The sequence below is a fragment of the Erpetoichthys calabaricus genome, chromosome 7 (genome assembly GCF_900747795.2).
Source record: "Erpetoichthys calabaricus chromosome 7, fErpCal1.3, whole genome shotgun sequence".
NCBI classification, from domain to species: Eukaryota; Metazoa; Chordata; class Cladistia; order Polypteriformes; family Polypteridae; genus Erpetoichthys; species Erpetoichthys calabaricus.
The window spans coordinates 167,675,744-167,697,198 of NC_041400.2; the positions used below are offsets into that span (position 1 = coordinate 167,675,744).

Here is a 21,455-nt window from a genome sequence, read left to right on the forward strand (position 1 = left end):
ATGAAAAACACATGGTTTGAAGGTGTTGAATATTGAAAAGAATGGGTCTCAAACCAAGAATGCCCATTTCCAAGGAGAGTGCAAGAGAAGGTTTTAGGGGCAACCACCTAAACTGGGTAAACTTGGACAATTGCTGTGTAACTGGCGAAAATGCCTAACTATTGAACAACAAAGTGGTCTTTGCATTTTTTTTTTACATTGACTTTAGGAAACACACAGTGCCTTCTCAGCTAAAACAACAGACTCAAGAAAAATACGGACGCAGAGTCAACTTAACTGCTGTGCCGCTCTGTCATTTGTGCAACCTGACCATGGGTAAGTAAGAAGCTGCACTTCAGTATGAGAACCTTAATGACAACATTCTTGTCGAAAACTACTACATTGCAGTCAAGCTGGGAGCTGGAAAGAGTCAAGCTTTTCTCAGCGAAGCTTGTCTCTGTCCAAAGTGAACTGAGGAAGACTTTACCACCAATATGGACAAAAGTATTTGTGGCACAGGAAAATTAGGGCAGTGCATCACAAAGAGAGTAACCCAGAATCAAATTTCCAGTCTACTCGGCACTGAATATCTCTGACGTCTTTGTATTGTAAACTTGCCATGTCTTTGTTAAGATGAAATAAAACTTTAAATTGTTACTAAGCAGCCAGTCAAATTAATTGCTTGTTTATTTTTAACTGTTACTGTGTAACACGATCAGTAATAGCTCTGTCAGGCTTTCATTACCTTAATAGCAAGCAAGAGAGCCTTGTGACATTGGATAATGTTTAATGCCAGTCCCTCTCTCACAGCTATACATTTAAGCAAAAGAGAACCTTAAGATATCATGTAAATTTTTCAAAAGAGAAAATGACACCCTTTTCTGTCTTGGGAGTGACCCACAGAGTGAACTTCTAAATAATGCTTGCTTTTTTGTTTGTTTTTTTTTTTGGTCATGAGATGTTTTTTTTTTTTTTTTTTCCATTTATCATTGACTGTCCAAAATAAAATCCTACGCTAAATTATTAAAACATAAGATCTTGCCATCCACCACTACATCATTTAAGTTGTTTATGGGATTTTTCATTTTTATTATATATATATATATATATATATATATATTTTTTTTTTTTAAGCAAAATCTAGTGTAGCTTTAGATAATTGATATTTTATTTTTTGCAGTTCAGTTATCACCACATCTAAAAAAAGATGCTTCAAAGACATAAAGAAAATCAACTGCTTAAATGCAAGTTAATCTTTGGTTATATACAAATTTAGATTTTTTTTCTAGCATTTTACGCTTTTTACAGGAAATGAGTTATGTTTCCATGTGAATTAAACGTAATCTGATAGCCTATTATATTCTGTAGTGCATGGTGAATAAATTACAAATGTACATGTATTTCTCCTTTGTGGATTGGACTATGTTACTACGCATAAATATATATTTATACTGTATATGTGTGTTATACATCTTCAGTAATGGTTGTTTAAGCCAGGGGTTGTCAAAGTTAGTCCCGCAGGCTCACTGTTGCTTCCGGTTTTTGCTTCAGCCAAATTCATAATCAGTGACAACTGATAACACTGATCTCAATTAATTAGCTGGTATTTTTTTCTCTTCTCTTATTCTACATTAAGAAAGCACAGAGGCATGATTTTTATATTTATAAGACATTTAGAAATATTTCTGTTTTTGCTAGAGATTCAATTGAATTATATTTTGTCCTTTCACTGTGTAGTTTATTCCCTTCGTTGTATCTTAATAATGACAATTAAAAACCAAGTACTGTAATTAGTAAATAAAGGATTGAACAATTAGAACACCAAGAAAAATAGAATGAAAATATTGTTAAAAAGAAAAAAATACATTATTCCCATATAACAGCTTAGTACAGTACATTTTAATATATATAATGTGTATATATATATATATATATATATATATATATATATATATATAATTAATTGTTTTTTTTGTTTTTTTTTTACCAAACTTAGTTTTCTAATTTCAATATTGTTTCCAAAAGTAGCAGAATTTGGGCAATAACAGTGCACTTAATTAACCTAGGAGTCAAATTAAACACAGAAGCTGGTTGGAACAAAAATAGTCACAGTGGGTACCCAGAACTGAAGTTGAGGACCCCTGGTTTAAGCCTTCTCAAAAAACAATGTGCTCAAAGCAAGTTCTAAAGCAGCGTGTCCTCTAGTTACAGCTCCCTTTGTGCATTGTCAAACTTGTTTACAGCATTCAGTCAAACTAGTCTGCCTTCTGCTATATGTTATGTTCATCCCAAACTATGCTACATAATGAACTATGTAAAAGGCAGACTGCCTATAATGTAGTGCAGTACTTGATAACTCCTCCCCTAATTAGTGCATTATGTAGTATTATTTTACTTACAGGGCTTCCTAATCTGCTGAAGGTTAATGTACTTATACTTGTCTTGGAGCTGTATAGCACCTTAAATATTGTGTGAGACACTGGTTGTGAAGTATATGACTTTAGTAGGTACGTGGTACAACTTTCTCCTAAGCCATGTAATTGTCCCATGTGCAAAGTATATAGACGACTGTAAGTTGTACAACAAAATCCTTGCTTCCAAGTCTTCTCAGAATAGTTGACAATACCATATCTTAGGAAAAAGTAATAAATCAATAAATAAAAAGAACATACTATTTGTTATGTTACAATATTTGTTCTTATGACTGACTGTTCCACAACCATAAAACTTTATTTTATTAATTTTAATTAAAAGCAGATAACAATCCATACAATCAAATCAAACTTAACAAAACCAAAATTCAACTCCCACCCAAAAGAAAGGGAGGAGAGCCAGCCAACAAAGCAAGTCTTTGAAGCAGCAAGGATGGAAGAGTACCCTTTTCCCCCCCCCGATATAGAAGTTTATTCTAAAATGTTAATGATTAGATCCTGCCATGTTTTTAAAAAGGTTTAAACAGATCCTCTGAGCGAGAATTTGGCTTATGTAACTTGTCCAGTGCCGTTGCAATAGCAATGTGTGTGCAGCTGACCGCTCCGATTACATTTGGAAAACTGGACGTTGCTGTGAATTGCTCTTTGATGTTTCCCAGTTCAACCACAGTGTAAAGAAATCTTATATATCTGAATGACAAGCAGATAATACCATCCTATACAGCTGGCATGGTGCGACTCAGAGATGACTGAGAAATACCCCATTGGTCAGCAAGTTCACGTTGAAAAGCTCCAATAGCTAAAAACACGAGAGTGGACTGAACTGCAAAGAAGCAGGCAGAGCACAGTTCGCCAAAGTCTGCTTTTGTAAAGCCAGTGCCAATTCAGCACACAGCACCAAGAGGATAGCTTTTGGAAATCGAAATCCACTTAGAAGCCAGTCATCATCATCATCTATAAATATGTGCTGTCTTCTAATTCTTCCATTTGCGATGTCTTCTAACAATGCTAAATCAGCCATGGTAGTTGGAATAGTTTGGCCATTCCGTGCACCATTATATTGTTACAGATTGATTATAATCAAGTGAATTAAATTTGTAAACAATTTTTAATTAATTTCTGTGTATTTGATAAAACCCACATCATAAATGTGAATCTAAAAAAGAAAAGCAGACCACAGAAACTGTAGCACTGCTTTGACGATTAGTACTGGCAGTTTGCAAAACCAAACGGAAACTCAAGTACGCACAGTGTGAGGCTGCCATGAAAATGTGCGTGGCTTTACTGCAAGTTTAGTTTATATACATCTCGAAGTGAGCGTGGAAACGGGCATATGCAACATTTTTGTGCGTATGCACCGTGTATACGTGAAGCCCTAGGTCTTTATGGCCTATATATTTGCCACCCAGTAATAAAATAAAAGTTGTGTGGATGTTTAGAAGATGCGCGGATGTTTAGAATTACAAATAAATGAGGCTATGATTCAATCCAATTTCTTAAAAAAAGATTTGTTATGGTATTTGGAAATGGTTTGAAATAGAAAAGGGTGGACCTTCTATTCACATCTTGTTTAATTTCTTTTTAAACTATTTTTAACTTTAATGTATTTCAATACAAAAAACCCAAATCTATAATCAATTAAAACACATTAAATAGGTAACCATATGAAGAACATGTTGACTTTTTCATTAGGTGAATTGTTGTTAAAGGTACTCTTGAGAGTATAATTTCAGAGCTTACAAGGTAGCAGATAAATCTTAAACATTGTTCTATTCAAAATTGTTTTAATTAATACTTTTCCAGAAGATATCTGATCTACACTTTTCTACTTATAGGGATCTTTAGTCAATTGCCGTTCTATATTTACGTTTTTCAGAAATTTTACTTTTGCATTTGTTTTTTTTTATTGCTTCTTAACCAGGTCATGATTCATCATTTCAAATGCTTCAGTTGCGGTAGAAAAGTGACAATATGTCAGTTTTAAAGTTATATTTAGATCTTGCTGATAAGTTTCTATTTCCAATGAAGTGTGCTAGATATAACAAATTTGGATTGAAAGGCAGTTTTTTTTCTTACAGGGAAAGAAGACATAGAATGATGTAACAAGGAAGTACTTCTTTCAAAAGACGTAAATTACGACTCAGTCATGGAAAACAATGTTCAGACCGCCTCCACTGGTGGAGGTTTTCAGCCATGGATGGCTGTCAATGATAACAAGGCTGGAATGGAAGGATTAGATAAAGAGAAGATCAACAGAATAATATTAGAAGCTTCAAAAGTAAGTATGATAGATATGTCAATTATAATCTAATTTTCAAAAATTTGTTTTGTTTTATTTTAGTTTGCCACCTTAAAAAGGGATTAGAAAAAGGGTAAATAGACCTGAAAAAAGTTGTTTTGTCAGGGCTTGAATTTTGGCATGGAACTGCAGGTGTCCCACCTATTCTTTAAAGAGCCCTTCCCATGTTTTAAAATCCAATCCCAAATGGGAAAATCCCACTGTCCTTTCAAGATTCAAAAAAGAGGATGTGTTCATTATTGACACTTTTATGCCATTATGAAATTAGGTGAAAAATAAAATGACATTTTTCTGCATGCTTTGAGAGTTTGATGATGTGAACCAACAATTGTCAGAAAAACACATTTACAGAGTGGCGAGATTAATGGTTTTTAATACATCACCATACACATAGCCATGGTAGAGAAACGGCGGTTTCATATTAATCCTCATAATGTTATGAAGATGGCTACAGTTGGCTGTCCAACCATCTATTTTCTAACAGGTGTACCCAGTTCATGGTTGTTGGGAACTTGGTATTGCTGAGTGTAGAAGTTAATAAGCAAATGCAATCTTTCAAAAAAAAATATAATCTATGGTTAGGTTCAGAAATCAGCATTATGTATATTTACAAATGCACACATGGTTGGAGAAGATAATATGGAAACACATATGGAATGTAATAGGACTGAATCTTCTTCTTCTTCTTCTTCTTCTTCTTCTTCTTTATCTTTCGGCTGTTCTCATTAGGGGTCACCATAGTAGATCATCTTTTTCCATATACAGTGGAACCTCGGGTCACGAATGTCTTGGACCATGTACAAATTCGGGTTAGGACCAAAAAGTTCGCCAAACTTTTGCATCTGTTCACGACCACACACTCAGGTGATGAACAAGCCAGTTTCCCTTCTGGTTCATACACACAGATGATTTCCGCACGTGTTCAGTCTCTGTGTGCATTCCCTGTGCGGGGGGGGGGGGGGGGGGGGGGGGGGGGTTGGGGGGCGATGGCTGGCTGCATAAGGCTGTTTTTAAACAGACTGATTCGAGCATTGTTTTAACCTCGTTGTATTTAATGAAGACTTTTTTCTATTGGATTTTAACCTCTGCTTCACTTCTGTTTACAGCGATTGGTTCGTAGGGTGCATTGTTGCAATGTTACTTTTCTTGGTTGTTTACTAAATTACGGATTTTTCAAATGTTCATGTTTTTCCCTGTGCTTAAAACTCATTTAAAAAAAAAAAGTGTTTACAGTGAGCAGTTCGTAAGCCTATAGCGTGAATTCCTACAATGTTACTTTGCTCTGTTCAAGATTTTCTCAGTGTTATTCAATGTTTTTACATTTAGTTTACTATTACGCTGTGCATTTTATGGTGTAATTAACTATTTTTTGTCCTTAAAAATCTTTAAAAAAAATATATTTACATACATTTCGTACTGTCTGGAACGGATTAATTGTATTTACATACAATCCTATGGGGGAAATTACTTTGGGTTACGACCAAATCGGGTTACGACCAGAGTTTTGGAATGAATTACGGTCGTGACCCGAGGTTCCACTGTACTCCTATCCTCTGTATCTTGCTCTGTTACACCCACCACATCCACTTTCTCTCACCACATCTGGGAACTTTCTCTTAGGCCATACTCTTTTCTTCTTATCTGGCATTTCCATCCTTGGCATCCTTTTCCCAATATATCTAGCATCTCTCCACTGCACTTGTCTAAACCAACACAATCTTGCCTCTCTGTCTTTCTCTAATCCTGTCCAACTTCGTCACACCAAATGCAAATCTTAACATCTTTAACTCTGCTACTTCCAGCTCTGTCTCCTGCTTTCTGGTCAGTGCCACCGTCTCCAACCCATATAACATAGCTGGCCCCACAACCGTCCTGATGACCTTCCCTTTCACTCTTGCTTATACCCGTCTGTCACAAATCTCTTCTGACACTCTTCTCCACCCACTTCACCCTGCCTGTACTCTCTTCTTCACCACTCTTCCACACTTCCTGTTACTCTGTACTGTTGATCCCAGGTATTTAAACTCATCCACCTTTGCCAACCCCTGCATCTTCACCACACCTCTAACCTTCCTCTCATTTGCACACATATATTCCGTCTTGTTCCTACTGACCTTCATTCCTCTCCTCTCTAGGACATGTTTCCACCTCTCCAGGGTCTACTCTACCTGCTCCCTACTCTCGCTACAGATTACAATGTCATCAGAAAACATCATAGTCCACGTGGACTCCTGTCTAATCTTATCTGTCAACCTGTCCATCACCATTGCAAATAAGAAAGGGCTCAGAGCTGATCCCTGATGTAATCCCACCTCCTATTGCAGGCCTCATCACTGTCACACTTCTCTCATACATATCCTGTACAACTCTTACGTACTCTTCTGTAGAGAATGTAATAGGACTGAATAGTAATAAAAAAAAAAAACAGGTTTTACTTTTTGGAAGGGGGAGTAAAGAGGTGGATCTTCATTTTGAGTCTTAATATTTAGAAAAATACTCGCATAAATATATTCCATATTGCAAGGTAATCTCAGAGAATGAATAACACAAAGCCGGATGAATGTTCAACAAGTAAGATACAGCAGAGTCCTGAAAGCTAGGTTTATACAGGTGCTGGTCATAAAGTTAGAATATCATGACAAAGTTGATTTATTTCAGTAATTCCTGAGCAGTGCCACAGACTGATCGACTCCATGCAACGCCGCATTGCTGCAGTAATCCAGGCCAAAGGAGCCCCAACTAAATATTGAGTGCTGTACATGCTCATACTTTTCATGTTCATAACTTTCAGTTGGCCAACATTTCTAAATCCTTTTTTTTGCATTGGTCTTAATTGATATTCTAATTTTCCGAGATACTGAATTTGGGACTTTCATTAGTTGTCAGTTATAATCATCAACATTAAAAGAAATAAACATTTGAAATACATCAGTCTGTGTGTAATGAATGAATCTAATATACAAGTTTCACTTTTTGAATGGAATTACTGAAATAAATCAACTTTGTCATGATATTCTAATTTTATGACCAGCACCTGTAGATTATTTTTTGTAATACAGGATTCAATAAGAGTAAGCACTGTAGAAAAAACACTTTGCTATGTTTGATTTCTTTGAACTGAGTTTCCCTTTGGTATTAATAAAGGTTTATGTGATCAAATCTAATTTTGAATTGTGTGCAAGGAGCTGAAATATGATTCTGGAGAATACAGGAAGTTATTGCACTCTAAGCAGTGAGGACAGTGGCATTTACTGAATAATTCCTTTACACAGTGTCCTTTTTTTCCGTGCACATGCATATTTCTTCTGTAAATTAATTATTCTTTTGTGTAACTTAACATTAAGGTAGCCTAATCAGTAGCTTGTTTCTTAAATTTCTAGGGTTCAAAGTTTTATGAGAACGAATTAAAGAAGGAGCAGCAAGTAAATCAAAGGATTGAGAAGATGATGCAACAAAAAGAGCTGATCACAGTGCAGCAATTAAGAAAAGCTCAGTTACTGGTAAGTTGGAACTAGCTAAGAAATATTTTTTTAAATACAGTATATTGTGAAGAAGAGGTCGTAATGACACTGTAACAATGCAGAATTTGGCCCCATGATTGTCCTAACTCGGAGATTAACCGTGACTGTCTTCCATTACGTGGTTTGTATCCCTTCCCTCTAAACTTGCATACTGTACTGTGTTTACTGCAGGTTCTCTTCAGCTAGATCAGTGTTCATATTCCATTACCAAGAAGATAAAGGTGACAGCAGCTTAAAAGTTTTCAAGCTGAAATTAGTTTTACTAGAATACAAAATATTATCAATTGTGTGCTGTACCGCTGACCATTTAAGGTAGAGTGGTTAATTTTGGTCTAGTCTCCTTAAATCAAAAAATCTCTAAATTTGATTGTCTTTTTTAAATATTAATTAAATTTAAATGTAACTGCCATAAGAATGCTGTTTGAATGTTAATGCATACGAAGATGAGAACAACTATTTTGCCTAGCTGGTGCATACTTATCTATTTCTTACTTATTAAATGGTAAGATTTTCTCATTTCATAGTTTTAAATTACTTTAGCAATACTTTTACAGATACTGGAGTCACAAACTTAGTTTTTGAATAAATCATTTGCTTCTGTTTTTCATTCCATTAAAAGTTTTTAATTTGATGTAACTTTAATATGCTTTTTCTTAAAATCAGTCTTCAAATAAAAAAAAAAGATAAACATTCTTAAAAAGCAAATTATTCATTAAATAGTATAATTGTTCACATAGTAGATAATTTTTTTTCTATAGTCCGATATTGCATGGCGATGCTTCTTGAACATTGTATATAAAATTGAAGATAATCTTGCACTGGGGTCATATAATATAGAGGAAAGAGAAAATGCCCCACACCAGTATAATGCAATGCGGGCAATAGAGTTTTGTTATGGAACTATCAGTTTCACTTAACTGAAAATTTAATAAGGTTTGAGTTGGATTACTGAACCACACTTATTTTAAGAAACATAATAAAAACTATTGATGATAAGACCGATTCTAGAATTGGGATAACTGCTTGCATCTCACATGAAAGGCTGAGCAAAAATAAATGAGACAAAACCGACTCTTAATACAAATTTAGCTGTTTCTTTTTTTGCTTTTCTCCAGAACAGTGGGTTAGTTTCTAGTTGATTTTACTATGAGTTTAAGTCTGCAAATTTTATGTAATGTCACAGACAATAGTATTTTGATATCACAGCTTTCAATGAGAGAGGCACTAAGCATTGTGAAATGAAAAAAATCTATCTATTTTTCTAAATTCTACCTATACTTTCAAGTCAGAAAGCTTGTGAAGTGTGAAAAATTGATGAATATTTGTAGTTGATGTTAATCAAAAATCATATCAGTCCTAATAAATCCTCCCATCCATCCACAATTGAACTCACCCAAAAGAAATGAATAAATAACAGAACCATGCATTTACAATTGGTTGAGGCTACAGCACAAGCTGAAGAAGGGTCTGACAGCATACTACATTACTTTAAGACATACCTGGTTTTAGTGATAAGGCTGTATGTTTGTGTTATTCAAAAGCTGCTTTTTGTATTATGACATAATTGAAGATGTGAGTTCCAAAATCTGCTAATTACACCTTTTGGTAAAATTTAGTGAACACATGATTGTGACTTTTCATGCAGTTGGTCATGCGCCGAAAATATGTTTGAGCTTCAAAACCTGCTAATTGCAACAGTGTAGCGCTATAGTTTTACGGATTTAGTTTCAAAATCTGCTTACGGACCCAGATTTTCCTATTTATCTCCAAAATTTATCTTAGCTGATTTTGGAACTGAGCTCTTCAATTTGATACTCTAATCAAACAAACTTTTGACAACTTATTTTTTTATTTTGTGTATGCTGATTAAAAAAAATAATGTATTTGACTCCTATTATATAGGATGTACTGTAGTCTAGTCATAGTGTTAAGTAATATGTAATGGCGGAAAGTTATTGACTGTGCTATTGGGTATTGTCCAGAAGATTTATGAGGTAAAGCAATATGCATCTGCAGACTTGACTTGTTACATGATGATTGCGTGTAGTTTTTTTGTTTAATATGTAGCCTCAATGATATCTTCTTTTGTGCAATAATATATAGGTCTTCAAGATAAACATATATTTTGTTACATATACATGAGGTTTTTTTTTTTGTTACAATAAATATACAAGAAACATGGAAGACACATTTTCTGAAATAGAAAACTACTACTTTTATGCTGTGCTTCCTCAATAACAGACTCATTGGTCTTTTGCAGAAGTGAACACAATTGATAAAAGCACACAGAGCTCTTTTTTTTTTCGAACGTTTTGATTGTTAATACTGTCCAAGTTTATAGAATAACTAGGGATGCAAAAATATTTGATAATTTTGTTAAATTTGAAAATAAAAATATTTCAAAGGAAGCATAATTATTAGAATATATCTATAATGTTACTTTTGGCAAGTTTATATTCGGGGCCTCAGCATCCTCATTGTCATCTAGTTGAGACTTGCACTAATGCAGTACTGGCACGTTCTCTTGGTGGGAGTTGGGTAATGTTGTACGCCTGAGGCGTGAGAAATAGATAGAAATATCTTTGCTATCACACAGTGTATTGGGGTGATAAGTACACCAAAGCAAAGAAATAGCACAGAGGATGTGACAGTACAACAAACTTTCATACATTTACTTGGTTAAACAATCAAAATGGAAAGAAATATAAATGAATAGCAACACACAACGCTTAAAATTAAACCCAATTGTGTGGGGTGTTTGTTTATTGCTCCATAATCCCCTGTTGAGTCTCTCAAAACAGTAACAAAACATCATTAAAGGTTCATAAAATAATGCTTTCCTCTAGTATGTAGAATTGTATGCATGTTACTGCTGCTTGCATTACAAAATTCAGTCCAAATGATGACACACTATGTGCATTGATAGTTTGAACCTAGGTTTTGTCAACTTCTTTACTGAAACATAGACCTAATTATTAAAGGTATAACCAACCAAATAGCAAACTGAAAGATTACTTAATTTAAGAAGTCTTACCTTTTGAGTCTTGTTTTAATCTGTAGAAGGTTGAAACATTTAACTTCTAAACTTGTGCTGCCTAAGGCCGGGTTTAAACTTCACGCAACGCACGCTGCAGCGGATGCTCCTGGTATGCAAGCGTTTTACTGTTTATACTTGCGCGCGTACTTTACGGAAATCTGGAGGAATCCACAAGGTGGCAGTGCAAGATATCATTACGGTGAGAACAGGTTTGGCTTCGCTGTGTTGTGAATTGCCTGGAACACCCATTAACTTCGGAAGACACCTTACCGCAATATCTCTGAAAAGGATGTTTAATGATTAAATCCATCAATCCAGGGATTTGTCCATTCCAGCAAGCATTGGGCACGAGGCTGAAACAATCCCTGGGCAGGCATCAGCTCATCGCAAGGTGAATACAAGCACTCACATACACTAGCGTCATTTTAGTGTCCTCAAATCTGCATATCTTTGGAAGGAAACTGGAGCACACTGAGGAAACCCAGAAGGAAAACATGCAAACTCCAGGCAGAGAATACCAGCGACTTGACTCCCTGCAAAACAGCAGTGCTACTGCTCTGCCACCCCCATGTGTGTAATTATTAAGAGTATTCATTATTTAAACGAAATTAACGATTTATCTGTAAAGTGTAACATACATACTTTAATGTATTTCATCTTGAAAGTGATATCAAGTATAAATCTTAGGATTCTAAATGTGCAGAGTGTTGGAATATCATACATTTAATGTGTTCTGTGTGGTGATCTATTGCTGTTTGCTGCTGCTATCAGGTCCGGAGGAAGCCCTAGAAAAAAAAGACGGCACAGAAGACGGTATGTGAGACTTTTAAAATGTATCGTGTCATTACGATCGGGAATATGTGACGCTTGACTATAAAAGCACCATGAATGCATTTGTATGTCGCCATTTTGCTTCAGGTGCTCCGGTTTCCACCCACAGTCCAAAGACATGCAGGTTAGGTGCATTGGTGATCCTAAATTGTCCCTAGTGTGTGCTTGGTGTGTGTGTGTGCCTTGCGGTGGGCTGGCACCCTGCCCGGGGTTTGTTCCTGCCTTGCGCCCTGTGTTGGCTGGGATTGGCTCCAGTAGACTGCACACTGCGCCCCCTGAAATTTTGCTGGTACTGCAACTTGCGCACACGTCGCGTTAATTTCTGAGGACCTGCTCAGAGGAAGCGTCAAATGAACGCTGGGAACGTGTGGCAGCCATGATGCGGGCGTGTACGCATTCTGAGCGTGAAGTATAAACGAGCCCTTAGACCCTTTAAATTGAAAATAAAGATGTAGTAAGAGTAAAGAGCAGGCTTTTTTTTTTTAAATATTTTTTTAACTTTGTTAAGCTCCTTAGCATTAGACCCAAGAGTTACTCGGGCTGAGAAATCTGTGCTAAAAGCGCTAGTCCCGAATGTTACTCGGGAAACTGTACAGATGTGTCTTGCGTAAGTGTTAGAATTGAGAATTACTTGAGCTGGTAAAGTGCTGTCAGTGCTGCCATTCTTTGGAGAAATTAAGTCTCAGTGTAGCTTTCCACTAATGAAATATCTGCACTTTACCAACAATGAAGACTTTGATGAGAATACCCATCCAGCACCCAAAATGAAGAAAATTTACTTAAAAATGAAAAAAAAAAATTATTTAAAATACCAGGCGATTTTAGTAAAATTTTGGAGCGTTTACATTCCAGACCGTGATGTGAACATCAATGAAAGTCTCATGGCTTATAAGGGCAGACTATCATGGATACAGTACATCGCATGAAAAAGAGCAAGATTTGGCATAAAGCTTTATGAGCTTTGTGAATCTAAAACGGGATACGTATGGAATTTGGTTCTGTACACAGGAAAAGGGACAATGTTTAATCCGGTTTACAATCAGTATGACGTTGCTACATCATTGGTGCTGGCTTTCATAGATGCTCAACTGGATCAATGTTACCGTGTAACCATGGACAATTTTTATATTTAACATCTTGCTGCAAAGAAAGACATGCATATTGAACAGTGTGTCCTAACCGTCATGGCATGCCTGAAGATTTTGGTAGAGATAAATTACAGTGAGGTGCGCTACTAGCTTGGCAAAAGGGTAAAGTGCATGCACTGAAATGGAAGGACAAGAAAGATGTTTGTCTTCTTAGCACTGTACATAATGCGGCTACAGTCACTGTACAGGCAAAAGGCAACAAGCAGGTTAGGAAGCCTTGTGCAGTGGTTGACTACAAGAGCACAATGGGTGGCGTAAATCGAGGGAATCAAGAATTGACATTCTGTCACGTTCTACTAAGGCAACAAAAGAAATACTCCAAAAATATATTTCATCATCTGGTGGAACAGTGCATTTGGAGTGCATTCATGTTATACAAATATACAGCTGGCAAAACTGCATCTCATGCAAACTTTACATGCCAGCTTGTAGAACAAATCATTGTCGCACATCCACTGTCCACACTACCGCTAAAGAGATGCGGTCGACCCAGCACATCACAGATCAATCCAGAGTGTCTTATTGATTGACATTTTATTGATTGTATTCCTCCAACAGGGAAAAAAACAGAATACAACTTGTACCTCTGCAGTGTGCTGTTCAAAAACTGATTAATCTGGAAAGAAAATCCGAAAACAAAGACGCTGTTATTGTCCCAATTGTGTCTTTCACTGTGCTCTAAGATTTACCGCTCAAAGGACTCCTTTTGAGATTCTATACTGTTTTGGCATCATTAGTATTATTACTACTGTTATTATTAATTTTGTTATTATTGTTCATCCATCCATCCATCTTCCGCTTATCCGAGGTCGGGTCGCGGGGGCAGCAGCTTGAGCAGAGATACCCAGACTTCCCTCTCCCCGGCCACTTCTTCTAGCTCTTCCGGGAGAATCCTTAGGTGTTCCCAGGCCAGCCGGGAGACATAGTTCCTCCAGCGTGTCCTGGGTCTTCCCCAGGGCCTCTTCCCAGTTGGATGTTCCCGGAACACCTCACCAGGGAGGCGTCCAGGAGGCATCCTGATCAGATGCCCGAGCCACCTCATCTGACTCCTCTCGATGCAGAGGAGCAGCGGCTCTACTCTGAGCCCCTCCCAGATGACTGAGCTTCTCACCCTATCTTTAAGGGAGAGCCCAGACACCCTGCGGAGGAAACTCATTTCAGCCGCTTGTATTCGCGATCTTGTTCTTTCGGTCACTACCCATAGCTCATGACCATAGGTGAAGGTAGGAACATAGATCGAATGGTAAATTGAGAGCTTTGCCTTACGGCTCAGCTCCTTTTTCACCACGACAGACCGATGCAGAACCCGCATCACTGCGGACACCGCACCGATCCGCCTGTCGATCTCACGCTCCATTCTTCCCTCACTCGTGAACAAGACCCGAGATACTTGAACTCCTCCACTTGAGGCAGGATCTCGCTCCCAACCCTGAGAGGGCACTCCATTCTTTTCCGGCTGAGGACCATGGTCTCGGATTTGGAGGTGCTGATTCCCATCCTAGCCGCTTCACACTCAGCTGCGAACCGATCCAGAGAGAGCTGAAGATCACAGCCTGATGAAGCAAACAGGACAACATCATCTGCAAAAAGCAGTGACCCAATCCTGAATCCACCAAACCGGACCCCCTCAACGCCCTGGCTGCACCTAGAAATTCTGTCCATAAAAGTTATTAACAGAATCGGTGACAAAGGGCAGCCCTGGCGGAGTCCAACTCTCACTGGAAATGGATTCGACTTACTGCCGGCAATGTGGACCAAGCTCTGACACTGGTTGTACAGGGACCGAACAGCCCTTATCGGGGGTCCGGTACCCCATACTCCCGGAGCACCCCCCACAGGATTCCCCGAGGGACATGGTCGAATGCCTTTTCCAAGTCCACAGAACACATGTAGACTGGTTGGGCGAACTCCCATGCACCCTCCAGGACTCTGCTAAGGGTGTAGAGCTGGTCCACTGTTCCACAACCAGGACGAAAACCACACTGTTCCTCCTGAATCCGAGGTTCTACTATCTGACAGACCCTCCTCTCTTATTATTGTTCATTTCATATTATTTTTATTAATCATTACTATTATTACTTGTATCATTATTATACTGTCATTTTTCATGCCAAACATTTTTTTGGAATAAAAAGCAATGCTAAGGAGATTAAATGTGTTGGCTTTAAAGAAAAAAATGTTATGTCTCATTTTTGTTTGAAAGAGCTTAAATTTTCTTGATTTAATCTGCCATAGGCAGTCAGTTACTTATAAGATTAAATTAGAGAAATGGTTGCATAAATATCAGCCAGTCCGCTAAACAAATGATTCTGTTTGTCCTTTGTTATGCTTACATTACAGGCATTCACATGCTATTTCTATACGTTAATCTAAAGTAAACTATGTAAATTATAGATGGGAATTATCAAACCTGTGTGTTCAAATGTGTTTAGGAGTGTTTTCTCCTGTCAATGGCCTGAAAAAAATATTCCTTAAAAAGACTGAGAACTCAGTGTAAGGCCAGGTAGGGTCAATATTCCATCAATATATACATATCTATCTATCAGTTAGGGTCAATATTCCATACATTTTTTACTCATGTAAAAGCAATGAAACATCCATGTGGCTAATTTAAGATCTCCAGGAAATGTGAGGTATAGGAGTGAAAATGGAACATCCAGAAAATATGGAAACTGCACAGTACAGTGGTTCAGCCTGGATCCAAACTGACAATTCATGAACTATAAGGCACGTTAATCACTGTGTTGCTAGATTCTCACTGTTAAACTGGCTAGGTGTTTACTAACTAGTAAGAATTCTATTTCTAGGATAAAACTGAAGGATTACTGCTTTTAGTTCAACATCTGGTATTTTGAAGATGGAAACAGCTGCCTTTGATCTCTTGAGCTCTTTGTCATTGTCCATGATGTGGTCTTTCTACTTTTTTATAAAAAAGCTTGCATTGGCTGCTTGCCTTGTGTCTTGAGAGTTCATAGAGAGCGCTTGACAATGGAACTCGGCCAATGTGTAAGGAAGCTCCTTTTCTACTGTATGTTACAGAGCTCAGTTGTTGACATTTCCCTTTCAAATCAAATTGTTACTTTGCCCCCCTTAGCTGGTTGATTTATTGGTACAGAGCCAGATAATGAAGGCTGACAAGGGGTACAAATACACAAGCCATTGCTCACTAGTTATTAAGGAAGATGCTGAGTTTTCCTATTGGATTATGACTCATTTTGGGTGCCTCAGAAATATGAATTTTGAGTGATAATTGCTTTATAATCGAATCCATCAAGATTGTTAAGGAGAGGCAAGGGGTTACTTACTACGCAGCTCTGAGTTATCATGATTAATGCTCCTATTTTTAAGAGGGGGAAGTAGCATGTTTGCAAGATGTTGGTCTTCATTTTATTTATGCATATTTTGAAGCCTGCAGTAGGCCAACAAAGAACATAATTTAAACAATTCAGTAACATGTTTACAGTGTTTCCCTAAATGGCTGTGTGTCAATCTCTCTCCTCTCTGGAAGCTTCCTATTGAATTTCCTCCTGTTTTGTGCCAACCTGGAAACTTGTTTTTCTTAGAAATATGTTGCATCTCTTCACAACATTTTAAAGATTTTATTAGCTTAATGTTAACAAGTTTCATATTAGATTATTTTTCATTATTTTCTGTTTCGTGTTTTTTCAATTCTTTAACTTGGATATGCCTCTGGAAAAAACTTTTCTAAAGCCTTCTCTTAATTTATTCCCTTTTTTAGCATGTGCTTTGACAGAATGACTCCCATCATGCTTGTGGATAGTGTTTTGAATCCCTCATCAGTGATTTTCATTGCAAAGTGATGTGTCTTTTTAAGCTCCTCAAAGAATAGTGTCCTTTTCCTATTACACAAGAGTATACTACACAATAATCTATTCTCGGTCTAAAAGATCTGAAGGAGCAGGCACATATTCCCACCATATGGTTTATTTAGTGTTATAATTTATTTAAAAAAAATACATTTTCTAATGTGAGTAGTAAATAGTAATGGATGACAGGGAGGTTAAGCTATTATTGATTGCTTCATTAAAATTCATTAACATGAAATTAAAGTTGGTGGGACATAGAAATCACCCCACCAGAAATTAGATGAAATTTGACTTTTGATTTGTCAGGTTTTTTTTTTAGCCTTTTCTTGTGCAGTAGTTATGGATGACAAAATTTTTTCACGTGGGTTACTCCTCTTTTGATTAAATAGGAAATCTAAAATGATCATTGTAGGCAGCCATGCAGAATTTATTTACAGATTATATTCTGTTTATTAAAGTATATCATCACTGGGCTTTTAAATAATATTGTTTAACCTAACATTTCCCAATTTATAGAAATGCAATCTAGGCTTTTATCTGTATTATTTATTTTTCAATGTTTTTGTTCATCTTAATCAGATGTTCCCTTTAAATAGCCTATGTAAATATTAACTTTTTAATTGTTTTGTTACATCACATTTGGAAACCACAAATTTAGTAATTTAACATAAGTTTACCTTGAGTTTTGCATTTGCCACCTACTTCATATCACATTAAACAATGTGCTTGAACATTAGTTACATTCATTTATACATTGGAACATTTCAAGAAAAGCAGCAGCTTTACACTATTTAAATGTTCTCTTGCTTGTGCTGAACTACATCTTCCAAAATTTGCCTGACCACCACTGTCATGAAAATCCAAGCCAGTTTTGCATAGTAGTAAGCTGTGGGCCTTTTCAAATTAATTTGGGCTGTTTGCTGCTGACATACAGGCTGTGTATGCAGTCCACATAAATAAAGATGTTTCAGTCTTAAATCTCTTGAGCTGATCATGAGGTAAATAGGGAGGTCAGCTTCATATGATCACAAGACTGTTAAACACAAGACTCACGGTATTTGAACAACTTCTAGAGCTTTCTTCCTTTTCAAAGCACGAGTTTGCCACCTCTCTGAAATTCCAGTCATTTTTCAGGATTACCATAATTTTCTGTCAAAGTATAAAGAAAGTGTCTGTATGCAGTTAACCCTTATGAAGATATACTTATCCATAAGTAGAGTATTTGTCATGATGACAGATTAATCATACTGAAGATTCTGAAATGAAATGTACTTCATTTGGGTCAGATGACTTAGCTTTTAAAAGAGTGAATGTTTAAACTTTTACTTAAAGGGTTTGTATTTTCCTTTATACAGTATGTGTTCCTTGCAGTGTGTCCTGTGTTCGAATTCAGACTCAAACATATAGCAGCAGTGTATGATTTTATAACTCTCAAGAGGAATATCTTTCTTTTAATTTGTTCAATACCCTTTAATTTATATTTTTAAAAGTGCTGTATTAAACTGGTTTTCATCTAGGAAATAATTAATTAACCTTTGCTCTAGAAGCATTCAATGATATTTTCAACAAGTTCAATCAATGTTATTGCCACAAAGTAATTTATATATTTGTTATGTTTGTTTCATTTAACTACACTTTATTTATAATAGTATATTATCATTATGGTGTAAGGTGTCAAGGGGGGATACCCAAGAGCTACTTCAGCTGCTCATTTACTTTCCTTCATCACTAATTTAAAAAAAAGGGGGGTGGTAGTTGACATCCATCCATCCACTCAGTTTCTGAACCAATATTAATCAGTATAGTAAATAGTTGCAGTGAGCCGTTTCTAGCAAAATTCAGTGCAAAGTAGGAAGCTATATTTGCTATATTTCCATGTATTTTGGGTAATGTTGTTTATATAATATCTCTCATTATAAAAAAAAAAAATCTTGGAAGGGAGACGAGACGTGATCTTCTCAGAAGACAATTTGACGTCCCGTGAGAGACACTTTAACGTCACATGAGACAAGGCAGTGAGACAACATTTAAAACAAGTTCATGGACATCTAACCTAGCAGTTGTTGGAATGCTTTTGACAGACACGCTTCATGTGCTCCCTGCTCTTAAAACAACGACAAGCAACAAGCAGAACACGCAGCTCGCCAGCAGCAGCAAGCCAGCAGATGATCCGACTGCTACTCCTTAACATGCATTCAGCCAAAGTCCCCCACCATCCTCCCCCCTTCACAACGCGAGCGGCAGAGACGCGAAGTAGCAAAAGGACAGCTGTTGTGCTGCTATACAGGCTTTTAAATGATCGACGTGCAGCATGACAAGCAGAATACGTCGCTCGCCAGCAGCAGCAGTAACAAGCCAGCAGATGATTCAACCGCTTCTCCTTAGCGTGCGTTCAGCCGCCTCCCCTTTCACAATGCGAGCAGCATTATACGTCCTGCGAGAAAGAGATTTAACCACGCCCGGGGCCGGAAATAAAGGACAAGTACAGTATCCATCCATCCATTTTCCAACCCGCTGAATCCGAACACAGGGTCATGGGGGTCTGCTGGAGCCAATCCCAGCCAACACAGGGCACAAGGCAGGGAACCAATCCCGGGCAGGGTGCCAACCCACCGCAGGACATACACAAACACACCCACACACCAAGCACACACTAGGGCCAATTTAGAATCACCAATCCACCTAACCTGCATGTCTTTGGACCGTGGGAGGAAACCGGAGCGCCCGGAGGAAACCCACGCAGACACGGGGAGAACATGCAAACTCCACGCAGGGTGGACCCGGGAAGCGAACCCTGGTCTCCTAACTGCGAGGCAGCAGCACTACCACTGCGCCACCGTGCCGCCCCAAGTACAGTATTGTTTTTACAAAAGTTTTAAACTATAAGTGAAAATAATGCATATGTAACAGTTCCATGAAAATAACAATCTTTTTAAATTGTATATCCTGTAAACCAAACCCAGGCTGGAGTGATTTTCATGAAACTTGGTACACGTTTCTCATTGGTCGACTAAAAATACTGTAGGGTGAAATCAACCCTATCCCATCCCCTTCTGGGAAGTCTGGGAGTGATTTTGTGGTCTAGTATGCATGCTATCATCCAGTTGACACTCGGAACGACCACCTGAGGGCGAACTGGGGGTGACAGCCAGTATTCTATATGTTTGAGCAGCACCGCGCCCCTGTTGCTTTTGAAATTAAATAGAGTTGAAAGTTGCTTAGGTGAAATTCACATGAGCAAAGGGCAATATTATATATAATGCCAAAGTGTTGTCATAAAGGAATTGCCTGAAACATAAACTGAATTAGTTTTAAACAGATAATTATGTGTAAATGCGTATTATGAGTAAATTCTGAATGTTTGGTTTCTACTGTCAAGCATGAAAGAAATCAGTGCTGTGGCCTATGGTTGCTTTGCTGATAATGGAGTTTTGAGTAATGATTTTGCCAAATGTATGCTAATTGTTACCAGTATCGCTATTGCGGCATACTGCAAGACAATACCATCCCATTAGGATTATGGTTAGCTAGGACATCCTTCATTCTTCAACATTATAGTGATACAACAATTGTCTGGGATTATTCTAGAATTACCTGATGGAGAAGAAAAGTGAAGGACAACTCAGACTAATGATGTGGCTTGCCCAGGCTCCAGACCACAATCCCACAGAACTTGTATGGGAAGAACTGGATAGAAGAGTCAAAATAAAGAAACTGATAAGTGCACTTACAACTCTGACAGATTATCTTGAAGAAACATTTGATTGAAAGTTGTTAACCAAACACCTCATTTCTTTGAAGCTTTTATTAAGCCATTTTCAGAAGCTAGAGATTTTTAATCTGACAACAGAGTAGTTATGCACAGTTGTGCAGGACAGTATTCTTACAACAAAAATGATCATAATGGAAGACTTGTAAGAAGGAATCTTTTATGAATACATTGTAAAAGACAGTATCTGAAGAATACAAATAAGATGAAGCATTATGTTCAACAAACTGATAAAACAAACTCTTAACTATTGAAGGTATATATGTGTAAAAAAGGAAGTGAAGAATTTGAAGAAAAGAACTCCTTTTGGTTACACATGGAGTTGGATCTGCTGTCCTTCAGGGTTGTTTGATACCTAGTGGCAAATAAGTATTTGCATGGATGGAAAGAGGAATGGATTCAGCTATAAATGACAAAGTCCCATGATTAGTGAGGAAATTAAAGATGTATGAGATTTGAGCATTTAACCAAGACATCAAACCAAAACAAAACTCATAATTGACCAATGGAGCACTTACAAAAAGTTATTCAGGTTTTGGAATAACCCTCATAGACCCTGGATTCAATATTATTGAAAATCTGTGTGTGTATTACATATGCATACATGAAAAT

The 21,455-nt window shown here is 37.2% G+C and overlaps 1 protein-coding gene across 2 annotated transcripts in view; it reads left to right on the forward strand.

The window, feature by feature from the left end:
* Window positions 1-21,455, forward strand: part of polk (polymerase (DNA directed) kappa) — a 109,400-nt gene that overhangs the window by 14,685 nt on the left and 73,260 nt on the right. For both annotated transcript variants that reach the window (XM_028805690.2, XM_051929509.1), the window contains exons 2-3: window positions 4,490-4,689; window positions 8,091-8,210. In XM_028805690.2, the coding sequence (XP_028661523.2) occupies window positions 4,558-4,689; window positions 8,091-8,210 (252 nt within the window). In that variant the 5' untranslated portion in view covers window positions 4,490-4,557. The remainder of the gene's footprint in view (window positions 1-4,489; window positions 4,690-8,090; window positions 8,211-21,455) is intronic.